The 24,033-nt window shown below is 43.6% G+C and overlaps 2 protein-coding genes and 1 long non-coding RNA gene across 4 annotated transcripts in view; 2 read left to right on the top strand and 1 right to left on the bottom strand.

Moving 5' to 3' along the window:
* Positions 1-439: 439 nt before the first annotated feature.
* LOC118372814 (inositol-trisphosphate 3-kinase A-like) lies at positions 440-20,046 on the top strand. Its single transcript, XM_035758816.2, has 7 exons — positions 440-1,433; positions 12,555-12,651; positions 12,898-13,111; positions 17,783-17,987; positions 18,260-18,361; positions 18,746-18,817; positions 19,084-20,046. The coding sequence occupies exons 1-7, from the start codon at positions 1,002-1,004 to the stop codon at positions 19,315-19,317; spliced, it is 1,356 nt and encodes a 451-aa protein (XP_035614709.1). The 5' UTR covers positions 440-1,001; the 3' UTR covers positions 19,318-20,046.
* Positions 13,274-14,752, top strand: LOC127913606 (uncharacterized). Its single transcript, XR_008086157.1, has 3 exons — positions 13,274-13,855; positions 14,050-14,068; positions 14,717-14,752. It is a non-coding gene; the product is annotated as an uncharacterized LOC127913606 (long non-coding RNA).
* LOC118372812 (tyrosine-protein kinase receptor-like) overlaps positions 20,047-24,033 on the bottom strand; it is an 86,665-nt gene continuing 82,678 nt past the window's right edge. For both annotated transcript variants that reach the window (XM_035758814.2, XM_035758813.2), the window contains exons 27-29: positions 23,173-23,307; positions 22,940-23,030; positions 20,047-22,845 (exon numbers count right to left, since the gene is read on the bottom strand). In XM_035758814.2, the coding sequence (XP_035614707.1) occupies positions 21,766-22,845; positions 22,940-23,030; positions 23,173-23,307 (1,306 nt within the window). In that variant the 3' untranslated portion in view covers positions 20,047-21,765. The remainder of the gene's footprint in view (positions 22,846-22,939; positions 23,031-23,172; positions 23,308-24,033) is intronic.

Below are 24,033 nucleotides of genomic sequence, written 5' to 3'. Positions count from 1 at the left end.
CACAACACTGTTAAAGACTTGATATTGCAGACAGTTTCCTCATTCATCTCATATTTCCCCCTGGGCACAGACGTCAATTCAACGTCTATTCCACGTTGGTTCAATTAATTTTTATTGAAATTACGTGGAAAGAACATTGATTCAACCGGCGTGTGCCCAGTGGGTTGAATATAAATCATGCCATTATAAATCAGTAAGGTTCCTGAGACAGCTCGTGATGGCGACTCATTAATCTGCTGAGTGAAAAATGAACATCAAGTCAGTTTGGGTTACATTAACTTTATATTGCCATTGTTTGTGCAGCTACAGTGAAAATATTCCTCATTCAACATCATAGTTTTTCAGTGAGAGATTTGAACCCCCCTTGATTTTGCTCAGTTGACAACTACAACAGCTGGAACAGGTGTAGCCTGTTTTGGCCCTCTACCGCTTGTGCGCAGTGGGTGATATCTGTTTTGCAGAGTGCAAGACTGAATGAGGAAGTAACGTGAAAACTCCAAATACAAGGTTTGCTATGTAGGATCCTTAGGACGTTCCTACCCCATTGAAGTTGATATTTAAACGGGTTACGGTAAGGTTTAGGTTGTGAGTTAAGGTTTAGTGTTTATGGGCGTCCCAAGGATACCGGATTGCACTGACCATATATTTCTGCCAGGAAGAGAGACGGAATCAATGCGGAAGATAAAAGCGTGTGTCTTCGGTTAACACTGTCGACGAGATGTGAGCTAAGGAAAGGGGTTCCCCAAAACACCAGTCAGCAAATTGGACCGCCGATGACGACCGCCTGAAACGTCTCGTTTTTATCGGACAGTGGCCGAAACAGATGAAAACCTATTGCAGTATTGCACAATATTTAATACACTGAGACTTGGACTCAAAAATAGTAGGCCTACTGTATTGAGATGGCCACGTTTGATTAACAGCGGTTAAATTCAATCGTAGCGCCGTACAATTTTGATAACACCGCGTCGGTTGTGAACACGCTCACGTTCATCAGTCGAATGCCGAAGGAGAGAGAGAAGAGGAGAAAGGCCTCCAAGGAGGCAGGACTGTCTGGCGCTGGTATTAGTGATGGGTTCGTTAAAGAGCGCAGAACAAGCCGCAGAGCATCTGAGCTTCGCGATGAACTCTGCCAGGTGAAAGAAGTAAAGTTATCTGAGTTTAACACCACTCAAGTGCAAACTAGTATGATGGAGGCGCTCCGTGTACCGCAGGTGACAATAACCCCAGATGGAGGCTGCTCGCGGGAGATCCAGCAGGAGGATTGGGCTGATGTGGAAGGCTCTCTGCGACGGAAATTGTCAAACTCCTCGATCTCATCAACAGGTTCCTCCATCATGTTGGAAGAGTCAGAGGATGACATTCTGAGTGACAACGAGACAAAGAGCAAGGGCAATATCACTTTAGAACATTTGTGTGAGGACACGAGTGAAGTGAGTATAGACTATTCTTCATTCAAATACAGTAATATTGTTGTTACGTTGTAATTACACTCAATTACACCCAGAGCACTGTAACTCTGGGGGGAAATAGTTAGACTATTCTCTTATATTCTATTGGATTCTATTCTAACTGGGGGCAGACTGGATGGTCATTTGGGCTGGTCAATCTTTTGCTTAGTGGGCCTGTCTAACCTGTTATATTTTTTGTGCAAAATGATCATGATCTGGATAATAATGGGGGCCTCAAGGAAAAAATGGTCTGGTGCGTTAGAAATGCCAATACGGCCTGAGGCTACTATAAAACATGATTTACTGGTGAATGTTATACAAACTTTGTATTATTGGAGGACCGAAACAGCTGATACCGATTAATCGGCCAATTGGTTATTATTATTATTTTTTACATTTGTAATAATGACAATTACAACAATACTGAATTAACACTTATTTTAACTTAATATAAAACATCAGTAAAATCAATTTAGCCTCAAATAAATAATGAAACATGTTCAATTTGGTTTAAATAATGCTAAAACAAAGTGTTGGAGAAGAAAGTAAGATGTGCCATATAAAAATATGTGCCATATAAAAATATGTGCCATGTAAAAATATGTGCCATGTAAAAAAGCTAATGTTTAAGTTCCTTGCTCAGAACATGAGAACATATGAAAGTTGGTGGTTCCTTTTAACATGAGACTTCAATATTCCAAGGTAAGAGGTTTTAGGTTGTAGTTAATATTGTATTTATAGGACTATTTCTCTCTATACCATTTGTATTTCATATACCTTTGACTATTGGATGTTCTTATAGGCACTATAGTATTGCCAGTGTAACAGTATAGCTTCCGTCTCCCTCCTCGCCCCTCCCTGGGCTCGAACCAGGAACACATCGACAACAGCCACACTTGAAGCATCGTTACCCATCGCTCCACAAAAGCCGCGGACCTTGAAGCGCAAGGGGAATAACTACTCCAAATCTAAAAGCGAGTGACGTTTGAAACAGTATTAGCGCACACCCAGCTAACTAGCTAGCTATTTCACATTGGTTACACCAGCCATTAGGCTGATAGGCTTGAAGTCATAAACAGCGCTGTGCTTGCGAAGAGCTGCTGGCAAAACGCACGAAAGTGCTGTTTGAATGAATGATTACGGGCCTGCTGCTGCTCAGTCAGACTGCTCTATCAAATCAGACTTAATTATAACGTAATAACACACAGAAATATGAGCCTTTGGTCATTAATATGATCGAATCCGGAAACTATCATTTCGAAAACAAAACATTTATTATTTCAGTGAAATACGGAACCGTTCGGTATTTTATCTAACGGGTGGCATCCCTAAGTCTAAATATTCTTGTTACATTGCACAACCTTAAATCTATGTCATAATTATGTAAAAGTCTGGCAAATTAGTTCGCAATGAGCCAGGCAGCCCAAACTTGCATATACCCTGACTCTGCGTGCAATGAACGCAAGAGAAATGACACAATTTCACCTGGTTAATATTGCCTGCTAAACTGGATTAGTAGTTATAACTAGTGATTATGATTGATTGTTTTTTATAAGATCATTTTAATGCTAGCTAGCAATTTACCTTGGCTTCTACTGCCTTCGCGTAACAGGCAGATTACTCGTGGATTGCAATGGTTAGAGCATTGGACTTGTTAACTGTGCGGTTGCAAGATTGGAACCCCTGAGCTGACAAGGTGAAAATCTGTCGTTCTGCCCCTGAACAAGGCAGTTAACCCACAGTTCATAGGCAGTCATTGAAAACAAGAATGTGTTCTTAACTGACTTGTCTAGTTAAATAAAAGTTATAAAAAAATAACATTTAAATTTAAAAGATCATCGGAAATCAGCGCCCAAAAATACCAATTTCCGATTGTTATGAAAACTTGAAATTGGCCCTAATTAATCGGCCAATTTTGCACATTTTGCAATGGGATGGGGAGATTTTTTTGAGGTTTTACAAGCTAATTTTATGCAATTCTACACATTTTGTCATGACTTATGCCATGTTAATATGATATCTGAGTGAGAGTGACTAACAAAATGAATGGTGTCTCTCTGGAAGTCAGGGCCCCAGGGCAGGTGCCTAGTTGGTAATTACTACAAGTTTGGCAAGACTAAGTAGACTAATTAACCAATCTAACAAATGTTATCTGACATGGCCATGGGCTAATTGAGTGACTGTCATTGGGTGACATAACAAGAGGAAATCTGCTGATGCACTACCAAGTTTCAAAGTTGCACCTTGTGTATTCTACTATTCTAACTCTCAACAGTAAGTTGAGACCCGACTAAGTTCCCCAAAAAATAAATATATATATATTTATAAATTAAAATAATTACAGATGTCCGGACCTCGGTGTCCTTATACAGTTGAAGTCGGAAGTTTACATACACTTAGGTTGGAGTCATTAACTTCTTAGTGACAGGGGGGCAGTATTGAGTAGCTTGGATGAATAAGGTGCCCAGAGTAAACTGCCTGCTACTCTGTCCCAGATGCTAATATATGCATATTATTAGTAGTATTGGATCGAAAACACTCTGAAGTTTCTAAAACTGTCATATGGCAGGCGAAAACCTGAGACAAATCCAACCAGGAAGTAGGAAATCTGAGGTTTGTAGTTTCATTTAAGTGATTGCCTATCCAATATGCTGTGTCTATGGGGCCAGATTGCACTTCCCAAGGCTTCCAGCAGATGTCAACAGTCTTTAGAAAGTTGTTTGAGGCTTCTATTGTGGAAGGGTGTCGAATAAGAGCTGTTTCAACAAGTGGACTAGGCTGAGGCCAATCAGTTGTTTACTGCGCGGTCATGCGGGCACGCCATTCCTTCTTTTTCCTCTGTAATGAATACGCTATTGTCCGGTTGGAATATTATTGAAGATTTATTATAAAAAGATCCTAAGGATTGATTGTTAACATCGTTTGACATGTTTCTAAAAACTGTAATGGAACTCTTTTAACTGTTAGTCTGGATTTTGCGCTCTCGCATTGTGTCTTTAGAATTGTGAACTAAACTCGCGAACAAAACGGAGGTATATGGACATAAATATGGACGTAGTCGAACAAAACAAACATTTCTAGTGGAAGTGGGAGTCCTGGGAGTGCATTCTGACGAAGATCAGAAAAGGTAAGTGAAGATTTATAATGCTATTTATGACTTTTGTTGACTCCACAATTTGGCGGGTAACTTTATGGCTTGCTTTTGTGGCTGAACGCTGTTTTCAGATTATTGAATATTGTGCTTTTGCCGTAAAGCTTTTTTGAAATCTGACACATCGGTTGCATTAAGAACAAGTTTATTTTTAATTCTATGTGTAAACATGTATCTTTCATCAAAGTTTATGATGAGTATTTCTGTTATTTGATGTGGCTCTGCAATTTCTCCGGATGTTTTGGAGGAATTTCTGAACATGGCGCCAATGTAAACTGAGGTTTTGGGATATAAATATGAACTTGATCACACAAAACATACATGTATTGTGGAACATTGAGGCCTGGGAGTGTCATCTGATGAAGATCGTCAAAGGTTAGTGATTCATTTTATCTGTATTTATGCTTTTTGTGACACCTCTCTTTGGTTGGAAAATGGCTGAATGCTTTCTGTGACTAGTTGCTGACCTAACATAATGATATGTTCTGCTTTCGCCGAAAAGCCTTTTTGAAATCGGACACTGTGGTTGAATTAACGAGAAGTGTATCTTTAAAATGGTGTAAAATACTTGTATGGTTGAGGAATTTTAATTATGAGATTTCTGTTGTTTTGAATTTGGAGCCCTGCAATTTCACTGGCTGTTGGCGAGTTGGGACGCTAGCGTCCCGAAAAACTAGTTTTTCAACCACTCCACACATTTCTTGTTAACAAACTATAGTTTTGGCAAGTCGGTTAGGACATCTACTTCGTGCATGACACAAGTAATTTTTCCAACAATTGTTTACAGACAGATTATTTAACTTATAATTCACTGTATCACAATTCCAGTGGGTCAGAAGTTTACATACACTAAGTTGACTGTGCCTTTAAACAGCTTGGAAAGTTCCAGAAAATTATGTCATGGCTTAGAAGCTTCTGATAGGCTAATTGACATAATTTGATTGAATTGGAGGTGTACTTGTGGATGTATTTCAAGGACTACCTTCAAACCCAGTGCCCCTTTACTTGACATAATGAGAAAATCAAAAGAAATCAGCCAAGACCTCAAAAAGAAAATTGTAGACCTCCACAAGTCTGGTTCATCCTTCGGAGCAATTTCCAAACGCCTGAAGGTACCACGTTCATCTGTACAAACGATACTATGCAAGTATAAACACCATGGGACCTTGCAGCCATCATACCGCTCAGGAAGGAGATGTGTTCTGTCTCCTAGAGATGAACGTACTTTGGTGCGAAAAGTGCAAATCAATCCCAGAACAACAGCAAAGGACATTGTATAGATGCTGGAGGAAACAGGTACAAAAGTATCTATATCCACAGTAAAACGAGTCCTATATCGACATAACCTGAAAGGAAGCTCAGCAAGGTAGAAGCCACTGATCCAAAAACGCCATAAAAATGCCAGACTACGGTTTGCAATGGGGACAAAGATCATACTTTTTGGAGAAATGTCCTCTGCTCTGATGAAACAAAAATAGAATTGTTTGGTCATAATGACCATCGTTATGTTTGGAGGAAAAAGGGAGATACTTGCAAGCCGAAGAACACCATCCCAACCGTGAAGCACAGGGGTGGCAGCATCATGTTGCGGTGGTGCTTTGCTGCAGGAGGGACTGGAGCATTTCACAAAATAGATGGCATCATGAGGTAGGAAAATTATGTGGATATATTGAAGCAACATCTCAAGACATCAGTCAGGAAGTTAAAGCTTGGACGCAAATGGGTCTTCCAAATAGACAATGACCCCACGCATACTTCCAAAGTTGTTGCAAAATGGCTTAAGGACAACAACGTCAAGGTATTGGAGTGGCCATCACAAAGCCCTGACTGCAATCCCATAGAGAATTTGTGGGCAGAACTGAAAAAGCGTGTGCGAGCAAGGAGGCTTACAAACCTGACTCAGTTACACCAGCTCTGTCAGGAGGAATGAGCCAAAATTCCCCCAACTTATTGTGGGAAGCTTGTGGAAGGCTACCCGAAACGTTTGACCCAATTAAGCATTTTTAAAGGCATTTCTGCCAAATACTAATTGAGTGTATGTAAACTTCTGACCCACTGGGATTGTGATGAAAGAAATAAAAGCTGAAAGAAATAATTCTCTCTACTAATATTATTCTGACATTTTACATACTCTAATGGTTTATTTTGACTTGTTTGTGATCATGTCAGATAGCTAACTATTGGCCTATCTTAAAGGTAATCTTCAGACATGAATCGAGTTGTCTGTGAGACAACACAGAAGTGGAAAGGAATTAGATTACCCCCCATCTTAAATGAAAACTCCACCCAAAAACAATATTTTGGTATTTGTTCCATTAGTCCATTGTTGACATAGTCTCAAAATGTTTTCTTGTCGGTACTCAAGTTTTCAAGATATGTAACTTTCAAAATACAGAAATTAGCCCTGTATGATGGATTTTGCATCATGTGATGATTTTTTTTATTTTGAAAGTTACATATCTTGAAAACTTGAGTGCCAACAAGCAAAACATTTTGGGACAACAATGGACTAATGCAACTAATGAAACAAATGCCAAAAGTTAGTTTTTGGGTGGAATTTTCCTTTAATTGAGTATACCCCTTCATGTATGATGGTCTTCAAAAAGTTTGAAACCACCCTGGTCTCTCGTATGAGGCGGCCATCTTGTTTTAGCATTGTCTTTTAGCACAGAATACAGGTGCTGCTGTACACCTGACCTATGATTCAGGAGGACTGAGGGTGGTGCTGTATTTGACTTCAACACTTGACTGATGACTTGCATTGATAAAGTAGTGATACAGTTGTGATTTCAGGACAATACCATAGTTTTAAACCCTAGAACATAAAAGTAGCTGTGAATAACAACACAGCAAATTCTCCAGTGTTAAAAACAAACAAAAATGTGAGTGTTAAATCAACAGTATTGAGACACCGGAACATTTATTTTATTTTTTTGTATTTATTTAACCTTTATTTAACTAGGCAAGAGAGAGTCATGGTTGTTGCATTCATCCACTTTCAGTACTACGCACTTCACCAAGTGAGATCCTAAGCAAATATGTTGTCATAAAACATATTTTTTTAACACAGTACCATACGTATTTCATAAAGCCTTATTTTGAGGGCCTTGTTTTATCCTAATACAGGGGCCTGAAACTCATACATTACTTTGAACCAAAACCTTGACATCATTATCATATTTCCCGGCATGCTCTATTGTAGATAGATTTTTTGAATTGTTTGTATCAATATCTATGTTTTTGCATGTACATTGATTTATTAATCAATTAATCTTATGCTACTCAAATATAAATTACAACATTTTCTAAATGAATCAAATATGTTACTTAGAATTATTGCTGCACCCATTACTGAAATGGTTGTCCCAGTTTAGATGCTTTAGGTAGTCTCATAGCTTAGCCTTCCCAACCCTGGCAGTCATTTTGAATACAGGTTGTGTATGATACAAAATTCAAAAAGTTGGATATCCCCACACTGGCTGGATTCCTATAGGATTTTCACATCACCTTGCACCTTGCAATCTCTGATTCAGAAGGGTTGGGTTAAATGTGGAAGACACATTTCAGTTGAATGCATTCAGTTGTGCAACAGACTAGGTATCCCCTTTCCCTAAACCAGCATAATGTGACTTGCAGGCCTGATGTGGCCTATAAACCATGAATTTCAGGTCATTTTATTACACGCTCAGAAAAAAAGGTTCCGATTTTTTCCTAAAGGGGTACAAACACTTTTCACTGTAGTGGTACAAAGGTCAGTTATGAGTGCATAAAAGTTCATACCTCAGGCCGTACCTCAGGACTCGAAAGGTAAGGCACTCTGGGAAATATTTGGCTTTACACTAAGCAGTGTGTTAATTTAACATTGTTCCGATGTCTATAGGGGTCCACAGACTCAACACTTTCAGTGTTGATTTAACACACTCTGTGGGGTTTTTTAACACTGAAGATTTTGTTGTGTATATGATGATCCAACAAATTTTTCAAATAATGTCACTTGTGAACAGTAAAAACATGTACGACTTCTAAGGCCTCTGTATCTGCTTGTTGTCAGAAGCCATATTTGACTTTGTCTCCGACATCAGTGGCTTTGTACTAGAGGTCGACCGATTAATCGGAATGGCCAATTAATTAGGGCCGATTTCAAGTTTTCATAACAAACGGAAATCGGTATTTTTGTACGCCGATTTTGACAATTAAAAAAATATATGATATTTTTGTTACACCTTTATTTAACGAGGCAAGTCAGTTAAGAACACATTATTATTTTCAATGACGGCCTAGGAACGGTGGGGTAACTGCCTTGTTCAGGGGCAGAACGACAGATTTTTACCTTGTCAGCTCAGGGATTCAATCTTGCAAACTTTCGGATAACTAGTCCAACGCTCTAACCACCTGCCTCACAAGGAGCCCGCCTGTTACGCGAATGCAGTAAGAAGCCAAGGGAACTTGCTAGCAAGCATTAAACTTATCTTATAAAAAACAATCAATCAATCATAATCACTAGTTATAACTACACATGGTTGATGATATTACCAGTTTATCTAGCGTGTTCTGCGTTGCATATAATCGATGCGGTGCGCATTCGCGAAAAAGGACTGTCGTTGCTCCAACGTGTACCTAACCATAAACATCAATGCCTTTCTTAAAATCAATACACAGAAGTATATATTTGTTAACCTGCATTTTTAGCTAAAAAAAATCCAGGTTAGCAGGCAATATTAACCAGGTGAAATTGTGTCACTTCTCTTGCGTTCATTGCATGCAGAGTCAGGGTATATGCAACATTTTGGGCCGCCTGGCTCATTGCGGACAAATTTGCCAGAATTATGACATAACATTGAAGGTTGTGCAGTAACAGGAATATTTAGACTTATGGATGCCACCTACGGAACTGTTCCGTATTTCACTGAAAGAGTAAACGTTTTATTTTCGAGATAGTTTCCGGATTCGACCATATTAATGACCTAAGGCTCGTATTTCTGTGTGTTATTATGTTATAATTAAGTCTATGATTTAATAGAGCAGTCTGACTGAGCGATGGTAGGCACCAGCAGGCTCGTAAGCATTCATTCAAACAGCACTTTCGTGCGTTTTGCCAGCAGCTCTTCGCTGTGCTTCAAGCATTGCGCTGTTTATGACTTCAAGCCCATCAACTCCCGAGATTAGGCTGGTGTAACCGATGTGAAATGGCTAGCTAGTTAGCGGGTTGCACGCTAATAGCGTTTCAAAACCTGGAGTAGTTGTTCCCCTTGCTCTGCAAGAGCCGCGGCTTTTGTGGAGTGATGGGTAACGATGCTTCAAGGGTGGCTGTTGTCGATGTGTTCCTGGTTCGAGCCCAGGTAGCGGTGAGGAGAGGGATGGAAGCTATACTGTTACACTGGCAATACTAAAGTGCCTATAAGAACATCCAATAGTTAAAGGTATATGAAATACAAATCGTATAGAGAGAAATAGTCCTATAATTTCTATAATAACTACAACCTGAAACTTCTTACCTGAGAATATTGAAGACTCATGTTAAAAGGAACCACCAGCTTTCATATGTTCTCATGTTCTGAGCAAGGAACTTAAACGTTAGCTTTCTTACATGGCACATATTGCACTTTTACTTTCTTCTCCAACACTTTGTTTTTGCATTATTTAAACCAAATTGAACATGTTTCATTATTTATTTGAGACTAAATTGATTTCATTGATGTATTATATTAAGTTAAAATAAGTGTTCATTCAGTATTGTTGTAATTGTCATTATTACAAATTTTGGTCCTCCAATAATCGTTATTGGTATCGGCGTTGAAAAATCATAATCGGTCGACCTCTACTTTGTACCTCTGTGTAACTCTTCAGAACTATGCTCAGCCAGCTCCATAGAAGGCTCTAAGCTGTCAACTTCCTTTAAACACACTGAATACACATCGTCTGGCCCTGCTGGAAGGGAAGGTTGTGTACATTGTGGTGCTCACTGCTCAGTGGGGGCATGTCAGTATGACAGGCCACTTGAAAAGCTCTCAAACCCAACCCTTTTATTGATCTTTCTAGTCATTCAAAACAAACAATGGTAATGGAAAAAAGTGTCTCCCTGTTCTGAAAATAGAGTTTGCATTAACTCTCTACACCCTTTGTTTATAGCAGATAGAGTGTCCAGTCAGCCCCACACTTGCAGTACAAGCCACCCCCATTGTCCTATGAGTCTATGACAAATGGTTGTGTGCCAATTTCAGCCACATTGACATTTAGGATTTGACCTTTCATCACAGAAAGAATAGTCCTACTTTGTACACTAAGTTATCAGTTCTCTGTATTTCTAGTATGACAGTGACTTGTAGTGAAAAAGAGGCTTGAATTTTTATGACATCACATTTATCGATGCTAGCCATTTGTCAAATATGTGTATGCTAATGCTTGTTCATATTATAATGTGCCAGGTTGAGAAACCGAGTAAATCATACAGTATTGAGTGAATCAACAGCTTGAGTGAATCATACAGTATTGAGTGAATCAACAGCTTGAGCGAATCATACAGTATTGAGTGAATCAACAGCTTGAGTGAATCATACACAATTGTTACTCCCCTGTTCCTGTTCTTGTTACTGTTATGACATTGTAATTGGTCGAGTTCATTATGTAGTAGGCTCTATTTGCAGCTGATAGTAGACGCCTTATTTTCTGTCAGTCTGTCAACCACATTAGGCCCGGCTTTACAAAGTAAGGTGTGTCCCAGAACTAACCAGGAATGTATTATCTAGAGGGTTATAGAAATAAACATTTTTACAAACATTGCGTTGTATTGTAGTTTGTGAGAGAACACGCCTCATACAGTTAAAATGTAGCATTTATTTTCAGGAATTGAAACACGTTCCACAATGTTGAAATTCTACTTCATATTTTACACGACTTTTTTTAGAATAACTGTGTAGCCACAAATGGAGGGGCTATATGTTCATATTTCTTTCTCTTGACAGAGCACAGGGCTTTTTAAAAATACATGTTGATTAATAGGTTGTCACTATTATGTGTTTGAGAGAGTGTTGAAGGCCTGTGTGGAAATATGACACCCACACAGCCGACTATTATTACAATAACAATTCAACTTTATACACCACATCAACACCACCAGTGAGTGGAGCATACCACTTGACATTTCAGAGTGGCTGTGGGATCTGTTATTGGCTTTGAGTGTGTAGGCTCAACAGAATGAGTCGTTCTTTCATGAATCCAATGACCAGGGCTCTTCTTCCTTTTACTGTGATCTCAGCATACTGACATACCTCTGACCTCTGTCTTGGTCATAACCCTGAATCACTGTACATCTAGCTATGGTGAAATCTATCTCAAAAATAACATTATGTGTCATCTCTGTGTAATCAAGCACATGCTAAGTACTTTTCTGTCTGTGAAGCATGTCTGCTGTGAACATGATGTGTGACTCACTCAACATCTCATCACACATGGGGAAACAATGGCATCATTTCTATGCCTGAATCATCCAGATCTCGTTGAACAAGATCTCCATGACTGTGTCTTAATGCAAATGCACATGGCAACAGCAAGTCAGTCAAGTGCGACTATACACAGCGGCTGGTAGGGAAATGTGAGTTCCATAGAAATGACAACATGTAGCAAAGAGACTAATATGTTTGCGGATGAGGCCAGGGTTAAGGGTCAGGGTTAGATTTGAGGCTAGGATTCGAGTTGAGCCTGGATGAGGACATGAAGCTAGGGTTAATGACGTACAGTAACAAATGACCCAATTAACAGTGGCCAAGTGATTTAGACAGCTGTCTGTCATCAACTGAATTCAAAACATGATCATTATCGTTGTACAACTTCATTTACATACAGCCTACTGTTGAGCGCTGGCTTGAGGACAGTGTCTCTGCCTGGTTGATAATGACACAGATACTCCATAGAGGTAAAGCTGACTGTTCCTGTGCTTGGTCCTTCTTCAGCAGAGCAAACCCTGGTGGAAGATAAAGACTATTGTCAACTGGCCTTTTGTTTCCCCACAAAGAAGAAACCTGTCCTGGGTTCAACTAGCTGGACACAAAGGTAAAACACAGTCACCATGGACGTGATCCCTCACCTATCACAGCAGCATACCAAGAACCAAGCACTAATGTAAGATGATGTGTACTGTACATCTTCCACACAAAATAAAGCACATGACACAGACAGTACTGTATACTACTGGCCACTTTGATACAATACTAACCCATTACACACAATGTCAGATTCCATCGGAAAATGTCAGTCGTTAGTGGTTTGCTGTGGAATGTCAGTGCTTATCTTTTCCAGGTAATTTCAAAGCTGGCGGTGAAGGCACCATTCTGAAGAAGTTCTCTGAGAATGAGAAGCTGTGTTTTGAGAGGCTGCAGGGAGACGTTCTCCAGGACTTTGTACCAGGATATTATGGTGTGGTGGAGAGGGATGGTGATCCCTTCCTACATATGACTGATCTACTAGTCAACTTTGATAGACCCAGTGTCATGGACTGCAAGATGGGAGTGAGGTAAGAGAGCAGCAGTAGTGAGTAGGGAGCAGCAGTCGTGAGTAGAGAGCAGTAGTAAGTAGGGAGCAGCTAGGTGAGTAGGGATCAGCTAGGTGAGCAGGGAGCAGCTAGGTGAGTACGGAGCAGCAGTAGTGAGTAGGGAGCAGCTAGGTGAGTAGGGAGCAGCAGTAGTGAGCAGGGAGCAGCTAGGTGAGCAGGGAGCAGCTAGGTGAGTAGGGAGCAACTAGGTGAGCAGGGAGCAGCTAGGTGAGTATGGAGCAGCAGTAGTGAGTAGGGAGCAGCTAGGTGAGTAGGGAGCAGCTAGGTGAGCAGGGAGCAGCTAGGTGAGCAGGGAGCAGCAGTAGTGAGTAGAGAGCAGCAGTAGGGAGCAGCAGTAGTGAGTAGAGAGCAGCAGTAGTGAGCAGGAAGCAGCTAGGAGAATACGGAGCAGCAGTAGTGAGCAGGGAGCAGCTAGGTGAGCAGGGAGCAGCTAGGTGAGTACGGAGCAGCAGTAGTGAGTAGGGAGCAGCTAGGTGAGTAGGGAGCAGCAGTAGTGAGCAGAGAGCAGCTTGGTGAGCAGGGAGCAGCTAGGTGAGAAGGGAGCAGCAGTAGTGAGCAGGGAGCAGCTAGGTGAGTACGGAGCAGCAGTAGTGAGTAGGGAGCAGCTAGGTGAGCAGGGAGCAGCTAGGTGAGCAGGGAGCAGCTAGGTGAGTAGGGAGCAACTAGGTGAGCAGGGAGCAGCTAGGTGAGTATGGAGCAGCAGTAGTGAGTAGGGAGCAGCTAGGTGAGTACGGAGCAGCAGTAGTGAGTAGGGAGCAGCTAGGTGAGTAGGGAGCAGCAGTAGTGAGCAGAGAGCAGCTTGGTGAGCAGGGAGCAGCTAGGTGAGAAGGGAGCAGCAGTAGTGAGCAGGGAGCAGCTAGGTGAGTACGGAGCAGCAGTAGTGAGTAGGGAGCAGCTAGGTGAGCAGGGAGCAGCTAGGTGAGCAGGGAGCAGCTAGCTAGGCAGAGCAGCTAGGTGAGCAACTAGGGTGAGCAGGGAGCAGCTAGGTGAGTATGGAGCAGCAGTAGTGAGCAGGGGGGGGTAAGGAGCAGCTAGGTGAGTAGGTGTGAGTAGGGAGCAGCAGTAGTGAGTAGGGAGCAGCAGGTGAGCAGTGAGTAGGGAGCAGCAGTAGTGAGCAGCAGTAGTGAGTAGGGAGCAGCAGTAGTGAGTAGTGAGTAGGGAGCAGCAGCAGTCGTGAGTAGGGGAGCAGCAGTAGTGTAGAGTAGGGCAGCAGCTAGTGAGTATGGGCAGCAGTAGTGAGCAGGGAGCAGCTAGGTGTGAGCAGTAGTGAGGGGAGCAGCTAGGTGAGTAGGGAGCAGCTAGGTGAGCAGGAGCAGCTAGGTGAGTATGGAGCAGCAGTAGTGAGGAGCAGGGTGAGCAGCTAGGTGAGTAGGGAGCAGCAGTAGTGAGTAGGGAGCAGCTAGGTGAGTGAGTAGGAGCAGGAGCAGCTAGGTGAGTGGGAGCAGCTAGGTGAGGGAGCAGCAGTAGTGAGCAGGGAGCAGCAGTAGTGAGTAGTGAGTAGGGAGCAGCTAGGTGAGTAGGGAGCAGCAGGTGAGCAGGGAGCAGCAGTGAGCAGGGAGCAGCTAGGTGAGCAGGGAGCAGCAGTAGTGAGCAGGGAGCAGCTAGGTGAGCAGGGAGCAGCTAGGTGAGTATGGAGCAGCAGTAGTGAGTAGGGAGCAGCTAGGTGAGTAGGGAGCAGCTAGGTGAGTAGGGAGCAGCTAGGTGAGCAGTAGGGCAGCAGCAGTAGTGTGAGTAGTGAGCAGGAAGCAGCTAGGTGAATACGGGCAGGTAGTGAGGGGAGCAGCAGGTAGTGGGAGCAGCAGGTGAGTAGCAGCTAGGTGAGCAGCTAGGGAGCAGCAGTAGTGAGCAGGAGCAGCTTGGTAGGGAGCAGCTAGGTGAGAAGGGAGCAGGTGTGAGCAGGGAGCAGCTAGGTGAGTACGGAACAGCAGTAGTGAGTAGGGAGCAGCTAGGTGAGCAGGGAGCAGCTAGGTGAGCAGGGAGCAGCAGTGAGTAGGGAGCAACTAGGTGAGTAGGGAGCAGCTAGGGAGCAGCAGTGAGTAGGGAGCAGCTAGGTGAGGAGCAGCAGTAGGTGAGTAGGGAGCAGCGAGGTGAGCAGGGAGCAGGGAGCAGCTAGGTGAGTAGGAGCAGCAGTAGTGAGTAGGGATGGAGCAGCAGTAGTGAGTAGGGAGCAGCTAGGTGAGTAGGGACCAGCAATGAGCAGTGAGTAGGGAGCAGGGAGCAGCTAGGTGAGCAGGGAGCAGCAGTAGTGAGTCGGGACAGCTAGGTGAGTAGGGAGCAGCAGTAGTGAGTAGGGAGCAGCTAGGTGAGTAGGGAGTGAATAGGAGCAGCAGCAGTAGTGAGTAGGGAGCAGCAGTCGTGAGTAGGGAGCAGCAGTTGTGAGTAGGGAGCAGCTACGGGGGTAAGGAGCAGCAGTAGTGAGTAGAGAGCAGCTAGGTGAGCAGCAGTAGGAGCAGCAGCTAGGTGAGTATGGAGCAGCAGTAGTGAGCAGGAGCAGCTAGGTGAGTAGGGCAGCAGGTGAGTAGTGCAGCAGTAGTGAGTAGGGCAGCAGTAGTAGTGAGCAGGGAGCAGTAGTGAGTAGGGAGCAGCAGTAGTGAGGGAGCAGTAGTGAGTAGGGAGCAGCAGTAGTGAGCAGGGAGTAGGGAGCAGCAGTAGTGAGTAGCAGTGAGTCGGTAGTGACAGCAGCAGGTGAGTAGGGAGCAGCAGTTGTGAGTAGGGAGCAGCTACGGGGGGTAAGGAGCAGCAGTAGTGAGTAGGGAGCAGCTAGGTGAGTAGGGAGCAGCAGTAGTGAGTAGGGAGCAGCTCGGTGAGCAGGGAGCAGCTCGGTGAGTACGGAACAGCAGTTGTGAGTAGGGAGCAGCTACGGAGGGTAAGGAGCAGCAGTAGTGAGTAGGGAGCAGCTAGGTGAGTAGGGAGCAGCAGTAGTGAGTAGGGAGCAGCGAGGTGAGCAGGGAGAAGCTAGGTGAGTAGGGAGCAGCAGTAGTGAGTACGGATGGAGCAGCAATAGTGAGTAGGGACCAGCAATAGTGAGTAGGGAGCAGCAGTAGTGAGCAGGGAGCAGCAGTAGTGAGTCGGGACAGCTAGGTGAGTAGGGAGCAGCAGTAGTGAGTAGGGAGCAGCTAGGTGAGTAGGGAGCAGCAGTAGTGAGTACAGATGGAGCAGCAATAGTGCGTACGGAGAAGCAGTAGTGAGTAGGGAGCAGCAATAGTGAGTAGGGAGCAGCAGTAGTGAGTAGGGAGCAGCAGTAGTGAGTAGGGAGCAGCAGTAGTGAGTAGGGAGCAGCAGTATGTCTGTTCTATAATAATGTGTAGAACACTACATATGTCTGGCCCTATAGCAGGATTAAGCAATTTTGAGGAAATACTAACAAATCATTGTTGGACTACTGTAATTTATCTATATCCCTCTTACACGTCAGTGCTCCTGATAGTAGAACATACAGACTGTCAACCTGTTCTGTTTGCTCTTGATAAAACACCTGTTGTTACTGGTTCTCTGAGGACTTCCTGCCACACACAGCCGGTGGGGCGTCAAGGCACACAGAGAGGCCGTCACTACTGAGCCACATGTTTCCTGTACACAGCCAGAAAGAACCGCACGCACGCACGCACGCACGCACGCACGCACGCACCACGCGCACACACACACACACACACACACACACACACACACACACACACACACACACACACACACACACACACACACACACACACACACACACACACACACACACACACACACACACACACACACACACACACACACAGTGGGGAGATGGGGTGCAGGCACAGGGTGTCCCTGGTGACTCCCTTTTGACAAACACACACAACCACCCAAGCTCTCTCACCTACTGCTAACAAACACTCATACTATCAACCAGTTAAACAGTGATGCTGTGTACTTTGGAGTGTCCTCCTTGCTTCCTTTTTTTATACAGAGGAAGTTCAGAATGAAACTGAAATTCACTGAACATAGGACTCTACCAAGTAAGACGTAGGGTTCTATTGAATCCGCATAGCGGAAGTTCAGCGTTTCAGCATGATTTAAAAGTAAAGGCAATGTTCCCGCGTTAGCGGAGACTTCCATTACGGTAACCGCTGCATATGTCAGATCAATCCTACATTACCTTTACATTTCTATTGTGTAATCTGTAACACTTCAGTGATACAGGTTGAATAGAAACCTTAGAAAGTCAATTCTACCATCTAAAGCATACAAAGGTCACATTATAAACTGGGTGGTTCGAGCCCTGAATGCTGATTGGCTGACAGCCGTGGTATACCACTGGTATGACAAAACATTTATTTTTACTGCTCTAATTACGTTAGTAAGCAGTTTATAACAGCAATAAGGCACCTTACGGGTTTGTGGAATGTGGCCAATATACCAAGGCTAAGGGCTGTATCCAGGCACTCCTCTTTGCGTCAAGCAGAAGAACCACCCTTAGCCATGGTATATTGGCCATATACCACACCCCCCCGGGCCTTATTGCTTAAGTATAACATGCCATTGTCTGTAATGCCACTCAGCTATCATCATACACAACAAGACCAAATGAATTGTCACTTAGCCGTGATGGTGCTAAATAGTGTCATGGCCCCTCAGCGTGTCTCCCTGTTGTCCTCTCCTCAGGACGTATCTGGAGGAGGAGGTGGTGCGAGCCCGAGAGCGGCCTAAGCTCCGTAGGGACCTGTTTGACAAGATGCTGGAGGTGGACAGTGAGGCCCCCAGCCCCCAGGAGCAACTCCAGAGGGCCGTCACCAAACCCCGCTACATGCAGTGGAGAGAGACCCTCAGCTCCACACACACACTGGGCTTCCGCATCGAAGGAATCAAAGCAAGTACCCACGTATCAACCTGAGTGTCAACATGAAGGAAGCAATTCAGTCAGTGTTCACTCAAAACGCAACCACAGAGATCCCTTTTAAATTAAAACAGAACGTATACAAAAGGCTTATTCCTGGACTAAAACCTTTTTTCATGGTTCATTTGACAGTTTTTCATGTGAAGTTCATTACATACTGTATGCAATAAAGTAATGTCGGAGCCTTGACCCTGTTGCACGTGGACAGTGCTGCTTTTCAACATATTGACCGTTCCTTCTCTCAGAAAGCTGACGGGACGTGTCATACGGATTTCAAGAAGACCCGGTCTAAGGAGGATATCACTCAGATCTTCAGGGACTTTGCCACAAACAACACAAACATACTAGTAGGTTGACAGCTACTAGTCTTACCTGTTATTGTGTTGCATCCGCATTCATTTGCATGGTTTGCTGATTTTTGACAAGTAGAGACATACAGTACATATACCTGTCTTATGTCAAGTGAATACTTGAACAATCAAACAAATTGGTTTGACTTTACCTGTCTTTTGTAAAATCTCATGAAAAGTGATACACATTGGTAAATATTTGGATATGATGAGCAACCCAAATGGCATTATACACTACAGTAGATCCTGTTGGAATGACAGATAGCAAATAGAATTGAACGACCAAGACATATAACCTCTATTGGTTTAAGGAATTTATCAAGGGAGTTTCCCAAGTCTCAACTCTACAGCCAGAATAATCGTATTGCCTCTCTAATACAGAATTCCTACCTGAGTAAACTAGCAAAAATTCAACAAGCCCTGATGTCATCGGAGTTCTTCAAGAGACACGAGGTGAATATAGAAGCTTTAGTTCATCTGCACCTGTTTTCTGTTGACATTTGTTCATCCCACTAGATATATTAAACACATCTAAGAGCTTTTATGAGGTTTACCGGTAAATAATATAAATGATAATACACACTGGGCAAAAATGTCAATTCAACGTCTATTGCACATCCGTTCAATGTAATTTCATTGAAATGATGTGGAAACACTGATGATTCAACCAGTGTGTGCCCAGTGGTTATTGTAATGAGTACACATCTTCTCTCTCCAAGGTGATTGGGAGCTCCCTCCTCTTCATTCATGACCACACTGACCGAGCTGAGGTTTGGCTCATTGACTTCGGCAAGACTACAGCTTTACCAGAGGGACAGACTCTGGACCACTCCATACCCTGGCAGGAGGGCAACCGAGAGGACGGATACATGTGGGGACTGGACAACCTGATGAGGACACTGGGCTCTTTGACTAACAAAGGAACTAGTGAAGGAAGTAATGAGTACCTTTAAGCTATGACCACCTGGGAGGGATCGGACTACCCCATTCCAGTAGTTACAGGACCTTGGCAGTAATATACAGTCTCAAGGGTCCCCTCAATCACAAAGTATACATACTGTGTAAATCAAACTTCCAGCTTATTCAGCACAACAAATTGTATCTCAGCGTATTGTTGAAGCTATTGTAGCATGGAGATAAGGGATTGCGTTTTTTAAAGTATGTCTGTGCCTTGTGAACAAACTATACATTTTAGGGGAATTTTAATGAATGCAAATGAATGAACAGACACAAACCTGTGATTGTAATGCCTGTATATTCTAGAAAGCCATACAATACTATCGATGTAAGGGACAGTATTGCATAGAAATCCAACCCATTCCATATTCCAAGGTGTCATTAGATTTGATTGATTTCAGTTTTTGATAATCAAGCATGTTCTTATTTTATTTTTTTTGTTTTCAAACTTTATTGAAGACATTAGGCATACTGTATTCTAATACAGTTACTTACACCAGTGCGTCTTTAGGATCATCTCATTATCATGACGAAAGATGAATGAAAAATGAATCACGCAAGTATTGTAGCAAGTATTGTATTATGACAGTCCATGAGACTAACCTCAGAAAAACACTATTGCCTTGTCCCAATGAGTTAGAATATGGTTGTGTATTGGGAGTTTTTTCATATGTACAAGTAAAAATATGTCTTGCTGTATTATAAAACACTTATCAAAACACAAAGGAGAGAAATATTTAATTTATTTGGGGTAGAAGTATACAAGAACAAGTATATTGCATTGTTTCTAGCCTTTGTTCTTCTGTGTTGAGGCACTCAACTTTAGATCTGTGGAATTTAAGCCTTGACACAATATTCAAAGGAAACCATGTGAACTAAAATGCAATTGTTTACACAGACAAACATTTTTTTAGGAAATTTTACCTTACCAGGTAGAATCAGGATAGGGGGTTTTCTTCACTGTAATATATAGAGGATCCTAAAAGAAACACAATCCCTCAAGGTCTCAGCAGATTTACAAATCATGAGTAATAGTGAAGTTGTCAAGAGCATGACAAAACTTGTCCACCTTTAGGCTACAGTCAGAAATATCATCAGACTTTGAGGTGGCTACAAAGTGCATCATGGAACATTATCGTGACATACCATTATTGTAACCAGTGTGCTTTATTCCAGAGTAAAAAGCATACATGTATATCAGCAACCGTACTGCTTTAACAGCTCATAACAATAATAAATGTTATCTTGTGTCATAAATACTGAGAAATCAAAAAGTAAACAGCAAGCAAGCCCTCTAGTAGAAAACACACACAAACTGTTTGGTATTTCATGAGAGTGCTGCCCCCTATGGAGTGTAAGATGTACTGTAGAGTACTACATCACAAACACCAACTAGTGCTCTGGCAGACCCAATGGCAGTGATCAACTACAAGACACTTAAACATATACAAAAACACGTTATAAATTAAGTATAACTGCTACAAATGTAATGAGTTAGTACAGTTTAAATTCCAATGTCAAATAATAGCATTTCATCTTTTGGTGTAGCCAAGGTGAAAGTTAGTTGTATTAAAATGTTCTGTGTTGGAACAAGATGGACAAATGACAGAGGGGCTTCTACTATCACATTCTCTGCTCTTGGTGTCTCTAAAACCCTCTTCAGTAAGTATTAGTAGACAACGCGTATAATACGGTAGAACAGACTAAAGTATTAAGAAAATAAGTGTGGAATGACTAAATAAAATGTAAATGCTATCTACAAAATAACTATGACAATTCTAAACAAGAGATTAACTTTTGCTTATGAGCCAGATAGAGAACAGTAGATAGCACAAGTAATTATAATTGTGATCACAAGTTCATACACTCTCTCTGGTCTACTCAGTACCCATCACAGCACTTTCACACATACTTAAAATCTCCTTTCTGCTTTGTCCATCACCTGCATAGGCAACCATAGCTTCCTGTATGTTTTCACAGTATTGATTTAGCAGTCAATTCCAGTCATTCATTCCAGTGTAAACCTTACAAGGCAATGTTATAAACACAGAAAGGAATGGATTAACAAAAAATCCCCGAACCAGAGGAGCTTCAACAACATTTGAATGGATGCCAGACATTGCAGATGACTCCAGCTAGGGCCTATAAATCCTCTGAGGCTTGGATGTGCTTTTGTGCCAGTGACGACCTTCTTGGGCTGTGTCACATTCCACCTCAGGAATAGAACATGCTACCTGTCTCCTGGCAAAGCAGCATCTCCTTCTGTCTTTAACCTGTTGTGTTTTCTTGCTACTGTTGGACTTTCATATAAATCTCTCACCGTCTACACTAACTACAAAGCATCATCAGTAATACCAAAGCTACACAATAGTGTGTTCCTGTGCATGGCCAGTGAGGTGTGGGGTCTGTTCCAGTGTTCTGCTCCGCTCCCCCAGGGGCCAGGGTTAGACAGGGGTGACACTGAGGTCCTCAGACAGAGAGAAGCCTGAGTCTCTGTCCCGGGTGGGTTTCTCAGGCTTGGTGTGTCTCCTCACATCCTCGTGTCCGTAGCTGGCGTGGCGCTTCAGTAGCAGTTTGGGCATACAGGAAGAGGCCGCACCCAGGCCTGCCCCTGAGCAGGAGGAGAAGCAGGAGGAGAAAGAGGTGCTGGGGGCACAGCTGGTGCTGGCACTGGTGCTGGGGCATTGCTCTGGGCCTTTGGGCACCACCAGGGGCAGGCTCTCTGCCTCATAGCTCTGCTCATCGTAGGCATAGTTGACATTGCCACAGGGGAAGCTCTGCAGCTTAGCCAAGTCCATACCCAGGGCTTGGCCCCCACTGGCTCCCCCTGCTTGGCCCTTCCGGGAGGACGCCAGGCTGAGGCTGGGCGCACCCTGGGGCTGTGGAGCAGAGAGGGCCTGGCAGGCTGGGAAGGGGGACGAGGAGCACAGACTGCTGGGGACAGGGAGGCCGCTACTGCCATCGCACCCAGAGTCGGTGCAGTCAGAGGTAGGGGTACCTGCCTGGGGGGCGGAGTAGCTGCTGGACAGGGGCATGGACTTGGTATGAGATAGGGCTGCCTTCCCCCGACCAAAGCTCTCCAGCACCCAGGAGCCATAGGTTGGGTTCCACAGGTTCTTTGTCTTGTTTTTTAGCCTCTGGCTGCCTGCGAAGGAGCTGTCCCTGGAGCAGGGCCAGTTGAGGGGCTCGGGGTGGAGCCAGGCTCCAGGGCAGACACCTGGACCCGGAGCAGGAACAGGCTCGGCCCAGCAGGGCTCCAGGGCCTCTCGGTAGGAGGCTACCTCCTGAGGTAGCTGCTGGGGCCGCAGCAGACAGGGATTGTGGGGCTGGGGCAGCGACGTGGGACCCATGCCCAGGCCCAGACCCAGACTGCTCATTTGAGGAGAGAACTCCTGGGAGGCAGTGTGGCCCAGCAGCAGAGGGGTCAGACTGCCTGGGGTGTCAGGGCGGATCACAGTGCTCAACTCCTCCTCCACTGTAGGACCGTACTCCACAGGCAGGGGCGTGTTGATCACATCAGGGTCCTGGGCAAAAGAAAAGAGAGAGAATAGAAAACAGTGAATATGTATGGTGAGTCTTGTGAAGAAAATGCATCCCTGGCTGCCAGTGGGTCAGTACCTGAGTGCAGTAGTTGATCCTCTCCAGAATGGTGGAGAAATTGGGTCTGTGTTCAGGGCAGTGCTGCCAGCACTGAGTCATGATCCTGTACCTACAGAAGAGAGTTGGAGAAAAGCCAACTGAATCACGGATTTAAGTCTAAAACTGCATATTGGCCTTGCAACGGACCTAAATCCATTATAAACTCCCGTCAAGAGAATTAACTCTCCATTAGCTCAATCTGATTTACGCACACAGGCCCGGGACAGCTCTTAGGGGGGTTCATCCTCCCCCCACTTGTCACAAACTCCAGAACCTCCTGGTTGGTTTTGCAGGGATAAGGCATGTAGCCTAGAGAGAAAATCTCCCAGAGCAGTACACCAAACGACCTGCAGAGGGAGAGCAGAGGTCAGAAAAAATAGTTGATATGAGAAATCAGCTGCTTCAGAAAGTATTGATACCCCTCGACTTATTCCACATATTGTTATGTTACAGCCTGAATAAACAATGGATTTCCCATAATGACAAAGTGAAAACATGTTTTTAGACATTTTTCCAAATCTATTGAAAATGAAATACAGAAATATCTCATTTACATAAGTATTCACATCCCGAGTCAATACTTTCTAGAAGCATCTTTGGCGGCGATTACAGCTTTGAGTCGTCTTGGGTATGTCTGTATTGGCTTTGCACATCTGGATTTGGGGATTTTTTTGAAGGGAGAGGGGAGTCTTTCAATGGCATTGAAGTCTGGCCTTTGTGGCTGGGCCACTCAAGGTCTTTCACATTCTTGGTCTGAAGCAATTCCAGTGTTGCTTTGGATGTATGCTTGTGGTTATTATCCAGATGGAACCTAAATCATTGTATTCACTCTGTATTTGTCCGTATTTGTCTCCATGCATTGTTCCCTCTATCCTTACCAGTCTCCCGGTCCCTGCCTCTGAAAGGCATCCCCATAGCATGATGCTGCCACCACCATGCTTCAGGGTAGGGATGGTGTTAGACCGGAAATAAGCTGTGCCTTGTTTTCGCCAGACAAAGCACTTTGCATTCAGGCCAAAGAGTTCAATTTTTTTCTCATCAGAACACAGAATCTTTTGCCTTATGATCTCAGA

This window comes from Oncorhynchus keta, chromosome 29, assembly GCF_023373465.1.
Source record: "Oncorhynchus keta strain PuntledgeMale-10-30-2019 chromosome 29, Oket_V2, whole genome shotgun sequence".
Lineage (NCBI taxonomy): Eukaryota > Metazoa > Chordata > Actinopteri > Salmoniformes > Salmonidae > Oncorhynchus > Oncorhynchus keta.
Note: the sequence above shows the minus strand (reverse complement) of the source record. Positions and strands in the feature narration are given on the sequence as shown.